Consider the following 6,396-nt stretch of genomic DNA (forward strand, 5'->3'; position numbering starts at 1 on the left):
CATCATCTTCTCTATGTCACTGATCTTCTCCCTCATTCATCATCTTCTCTAGGTCACTGATCTTCTCCCTCATTCATCATCTTCTCTCTGTCACTGATCTTCTCCCTCATTCATCATCTTCTCTATGTCACTGATCTTCTATCTCATTCATCATCTTCTCTATGTCACTGATCTTCTCCCTCATCATCTTCTCTATGTCACTGATCTTCTCCCTCATTCATCATCTTCTCTATGTCACTGATCTTCTCTCTCATTCATCATCTTCTCTATGTCACTGATCTTCTCCCTCATTCATCATCTTCTCTATGTCACTGATCTTCTCTCTCATTCATCATCTTCTCAATGTCACTGATCTTCTCCCTCATTCATCATCTTCTCTATGTCACTGATCTTCTCCCTCATTCATCATCTTCTCTATGTCACTGATCTTCTCCCTCATTCATCATCTTCTCCAGGTCACTGATCTTCTCTCTCATTCATCATCTTCTCTGTCACTGATCTTCTCTCTCATTCATCATCTTCTCTATGTCACTGATCTTCTCCCTCATTCATCATCTTCTCTATGTCACTGATCTTCTCCCTCATTCATCATCTTCTCTATGTCACTGATCTTCCCCCTCATTCATCATCTTCTCTATGTCACTGATCTTCTCCCTCATTCATCATCTTCTCCAGGTCACTGATCTTCTCCCTCATTCATCATCTTCTCTATGTCACTGATCTTCCCCCTCATTCATCATCTTCTCTATGTCACTGATCTTCTCCCTCATTCATCATCTTCTCTATGTCACTGATCTTCTCTCTCATTCATCATCTTCTCTATGTCACTGATCTTCTCCCTCATTCATCATCTTCTCTATGTCACTGATCTTCTCCCTCATTCATCATCTTCTCTATGTCACTGATCTTCTCTCTCATTCATCATCTTCTCTATGTCACTGGTCTTCTCCCTCATTCATCATCTTCTCTATGTCACTGATCTTATCCCTCATTCATCATCTTCTCTATGTCACTGATCTTCTCCCTCATTCATCATCTTCTCTATGTCACTGATCTTCTCCCTCATTCATCATCTTCTCCAGGTCACTGATCTTCTCCCTCATTCATCATCTTCTCTAGGTCACTGATCTTCTCCCTCATTCATCATCTTCTCTATGTCACTGATCTCCTCCCTCATTCATCATCTTCTCTAGGTCACTGATCTTCCCCCTCATTCATCATCTTCTCTAGGTCACTGATCTTCTCCCTCATTCATCATCTTCTCTATGTCACTGATCTTATCCCTCATTCATCATGTTCTCTATGTCACTGATCTTCTCCCTCATTCATCATCTTCTCTATGTCACTGATCTTATCCCTCATTCATCATCTTCTCTATGTCACTGATCTTCTCCCTCATTCATCACCTTCTCTATGTCACTGATCTTCTCTCTCATTCATCATCTTCTCTAGGTCACTGATCTTCTCCCTCATTCATCATCTTCTCTAGGTCACTGATCTTATCCCTCATTCATCATCTTCTCTATGTCACTGATCTTCTCCCTCATTCATCATCTTCTCTATGTCACTGATCTCCTCCCTCATTCATCATCTTCTCCCTCATTCATCATCTTCTCTATGTCACTGATCTTCTCCCTCATTCATCATCTTCTCTATGTCACTGATCTTCTCCCTCATTCATCATCTTCTCTATGTCACTGATCTTCTCCCTCATTCATCATCTTCTCTATGTCACTGATCTTCTCCCTCATTCATCATCTTCTCTATGTCACTGATCTCCTCCCTCATTCATCATCTTCTCCCTCATTCATCACTTCTCTATGTCACTGATCTTCTCCCTCATTCATCATCTTCTCTATGTCACTGATCTTCTCCCACATTCATCATCTTCTCTATGTCACTGATCTTCTCCCTCATTCATCATCTTCTCTATGTCACTGATCTTCTCTCTCATTCATCATCTTCTCTATGTCACTGATCTTCTCCCTCATTCATCATCTTCTCTATGTCACTGATCTTCTCCCTCATTCATCATCTTCTCTATGTCACTGATCTTATCCCTCATTCATCATCTTCTCTATGTCACTGATCTTCTCCCTCATTCATCATCTTCTCTATGTCACTGATCTTCTCCCTCATTCATCATCTTCTCTATGTCACTGATCTTCTCCCTCATTCATCATCTTCTCTATGTCACTGATCTTCTCCCTCATTCATCATCTTCTCTATGTCACTGATCTTCTCTCTCATTCATCATCTTCTCTGTGTCACTGATCTTCTCCCTCATTCATCATCTTCTCTATGTCACTGATCTTCTCCCTCATTCATCATCTTCTCTATGTCACTGATCTTCTCTCTCATTCATCATCTTCTCTAGGTCACTGATCTTCTCCCTCATTCATCATCTTCTCTATGTCACTGATCTCCTCCCTCATTCATCATCTTCTCCCTCATTCATCATCTTCTCTATGTCACTGATCTTCTCCCTCATTCATCATCTTCTCTATGTCACTGATCTTCTCCCTCATTCATCATCTTCTCTATGTCACTGATCTTCTCCCTCATTCATCATCTTCTCTATGTCACTGATCTCCTCCCTCATTCATCATCTTCTCCCTCATTCATCACTTCTCTAGGTCACTGATCTTCTCCCTCATTCATCATCTTCTCTATGTCACTGATCTTCTCTCTCCTTCATCATCTTCTCTATGTCACTGATCTTCTCCCTCATTCATCATCTTCTCTATGTCACTGATCTTCTCCCTCATTCATCATCTTCTCTATGTCACTGATCTCCTCCCTCATTCATCATCTTCTCCCTCATTCATCATCTTCTCTATGTCACTGATCTTCTCCCTCATTCATCATCTTCTCTATGTCACTGATCTTCTCCCTCATTCATCATCTTCTCTATGTCACTGATCTCCTCCCTCATTCATCATCTTCTCCCACATTCATCATCTTCTCTATGTCACTGATCTTCTCCCTCATTCATCATCTTCTCTATGTCACTGATCTTCTCTCTCATTCATCATCTTCTCTATGTCACTGATCTTCTCCCTCATTCATCATCTTCTCTATGTCACTGATCTTCTCCCTCATTCATCATCTTCTCTATGTCACTGATCTTATCCCTCATTCATCATCTTCTCTATGTCACTGATCTTCTCCCTCATTCATCATCTTCTCTATGTCACTGATCTTCTCCCTCATTCATCATCTTCTCTATGTCACTGATCTTCTCCCTCATTCATCATCTTCTCTATGTCACTGATCTTCTCCCTCATTCATCATCTTCTCTATGTCACTGATCTTCTCTCTCATTCATCATCTTCTCTGTGTCACTGATCTTCTCCCTCATTCATCATCTTCTCTATGTCACTGATCTTCTCCCTCATTCATCATCTTCTCTATGTCACTGATCTTCTCTCTCATTCATCATCTTCTCTATGTCACTGATCTTCTCCCTCATTCATCATCTTCTCTATGTCACTGATCTTCTCCCTCATTCATCATCTTCTCTATGTCACTGATCTTCTCCCTCATTCATCATCTTCTCTATGTCACTGATCTTCTCTCTCATTCATCATCTTCTCTATGTCACTGAAATTATCCCTCAATCATCATCTTCTCTATGTCACTGATCTTATCCCTCCTCCCTCTCATAATTCTATAATTGTCCTTGGCAAAATGAAAATAATAGAAAGGAAGCATTTTTAGCAATTACCTGGTCACGGTCCCGGTCCATGGACACAGACAGATGCAAGTTTGATGGGACAGCAGCCAGTCGAAGCGGAACTTCCCCAACGTCGGAGACTTCCAGGTGTCGAGCTACGTCTTGTGCTGTACTCAGAGTGGCCGTAGCTGTTAGACCGAGAAGACAGCGTACACCAAGGCGCTCCCGAAGAACCTGACAGAAAACAGTAGGAAAAACTTGTATTTTCTTGTTAACCCCTTTCCCGCCGCAGCCATTTTTGTCCTAAATGACAGAGCCCCATTTTATAATCTGACTTGTCACTTTGGAATGCTTTCACCTATATAAGCGATTCTGAGATTGTTTCTCGTGACAAATTGTACTTTACGTCAGGGGTAAAATTTGGTCGATAAATTATCTTTTGCTTATTTGTGAAAAACACCAAAATTTAGAGAAAATATGCAAAAATTAGCAAATTAAATGTATCTGATGTAAGAACTGAACTGGTCCAAGGAATTTTTTTTTAAAGAAACTAAATATCACCCAAAATAGTCACTATTCCACATCCCCCCATGTCTGCTTTATGTTGGCATCGTTTTTTGAACACCCTTTTATTTTTCCAGGACGTTCCGAGGCTCAGAACTTTAGCAGCGATTTCTCACGTCTTCAAGAAAATGTCAAATGCCGTTTTTTCAGGGACCAGTTCAGTTGTGAAGCGGCTTTGAGGGCCTTATATATTAGAAACCCCCATAAATCACCCCATATAAAAACTGCCCCCCTCAAAATCTTCAAAGCAGCATTCAGAAAGTTTCTTAACCCTTTAGGTGCTTCACAGGAATTGAAGGAAAGCGGTTGTGAAATGTACAAATGAATTTTACATTTTTTACCCAAATTACATTTTAATTCATATTTTTCAGTAATGCAGCAAATAATAACAGAGAAACACAAGTCCATATCTATTGGCCGGATTCTGCAGTTTAGAAATATCCCCCATGTGTCCCCAGGGTGATAATGGACCGAAGCACCGGCCTCCGAAGCATATATTCATATATATTTTAGGCCCCATGTCAGGTTAGGAGAGGTCTGGTGGAGCTAAAACAAAAAGAAAATACTCAAAAAAAGACCCCATTTTGAAAACTAGACCCCTCAAGGAATTCATCTAGAGGTAATGTCAGCATTTAGACCAAACACGTGTCCTGCAGAAATGAGTACACAATACATTGAACATTGCCATTATCCACAGAAATGCCAAGTCAGTGACCAACATGCTGCGCCACTGGAGACACCCACCCCAGAATACAGTAATACCCCATATGTGGTCATAAACCGCTGCTTCAGCACACGGCCAGGCCCAGGAGGAGCCACAATTGGCTTTTGGAGCAAAGATTTTCTTCGTAGTAGTTTTATATGGGGTTTTACAGGTATTTCAGCTTATAATGTGGGAGGATATGTAATATGTGAGGAGTACATCAGGGTATATGTAATATGTGAGGAGTACATCAGGGTATATGTAATATGTGAGGAGTACATCAGGGTATATGTAATATGTGAGGAGTACATCAGGATATATGTAATATGTGAGGAGTACATCAGGGTATATGTAATATGTGAGGAGTACATCAGGATATATGTAATATGTGAAGAGTACATCAGGGTATATGTAATATGTGAGGAGTACATCAGGATATATGTAATATGTGAGGAGTATATCAGGGTATATGTAATATGTGAGGAGTACATCAGGGTATATGTAATATGTGAGGAGTACATCAGGATATATGTAATATGTGAGGAGTACATCAGGGTATATGTAATATGTGAGGAGTACATCAGGGTATATGTAATATGTGAGGAGCACATCAGGATATATGTAATATGTGAGGAGTACATCAGGATATATGTAATATGTGAGGAGTACATCAGGATATATGTAATATGTGAGGAGTACATCAGGGTATATGTAATATGTGAGGAGTACATCAGGGTATATGTAATATGTGAGGAGTACATCAGGGTATATGTAATATGTGAGGAGTACATCAGGGTATATGTAATATGTGAGGAGTACATCAGGGTATATGTAATATGTGAGGAGTACATCAGGGTATATGTAATATGTGAGGAGTACATCAGGATATATGTAATATGTGAGGAGTACATCAGGGTATATGTAATATGTGAGGAGTATATCAGGGTATATGTAATATGTGAGGAGTACATCAGGGTATATGTAATATGTGAGGAGTACATCAGGATATATGTAATATGTGAGGAGTACATCAGGGTATATGTAATATGTGAGGAGTACATCAGGATATATGTAATATGTGAGGAGTACATCAGGGTATATGTAATATGTGAGGAGTACATCAGGATATATGTAATATGTGAGGAGTACATCAGGGTATATGTAATATGTGAGGAGTACATCAGGGTATATGTAATATGTGAGGAGTACATCAGGGTATATGTAATATGTGAGGAGTACATCAGGGTATATGTAATATGTGAGGAGTACATCAGGGTATATGTAATATGTGAGGAGTACATCAGGATATATGTAATATGTGAGGAGTACATCAGGATATATGTAATATGTGAGGAGTACATCAGGATATATGTAATATGTGAGGAGTACATCAGGGTATATGTAATATGTGAGGAGTACATCAGGGTATATGTAATATGTGAGGAGTACATCA

The 6,396-nt window shown here is 39.8% G+C and overlaps 1 protein-coding gene across 1 annotated transcript in view; it reads right to left on the reverse strand.

Annotated features, from left to right (window-relative positions):
• Nucleotides 1–3,979, reverse strand: part of LOC142730628 (ATP-dependent DNA helicase Q4-like) — a gene marked incomplete at its 5' end in the record, with an annotated part of 33,161 nt that extends 29,182 nt beyond the window's left edge. Inside the window, one exon of the mRNA XM_075849379.1 lies at nt 3,728–3,979. Within this exon, the coding sequence (XP_075705494.1) occupies nt 3,728–3,979 (252 nt within the window). The remainder of the gene's footprint in view (nt 1–3,727) is intronic.
• Nucleotides 3,980–6,396: the final 2,417 nt, after the last annotated feature.

The sequence above is a fragment of the Rhinoderma darwinii genome, unplaced genomic scaffold (genome assembly GCF_050947455.1).
Source record: "Rhinoderma darwinii isolate aRhiDar2 unplaced genomic scaffold, aRhiDar2.hap1 Scaffold_786, whole genome shotgun sequence".
Classification (NCBI taxonomy): domain Eukaryota; kingdom Metazoa; phylum Chordata; class Amphibia; order Anura; family Rhinodermatidae; genus Rhinoderma; species Rhinoderma darwinii.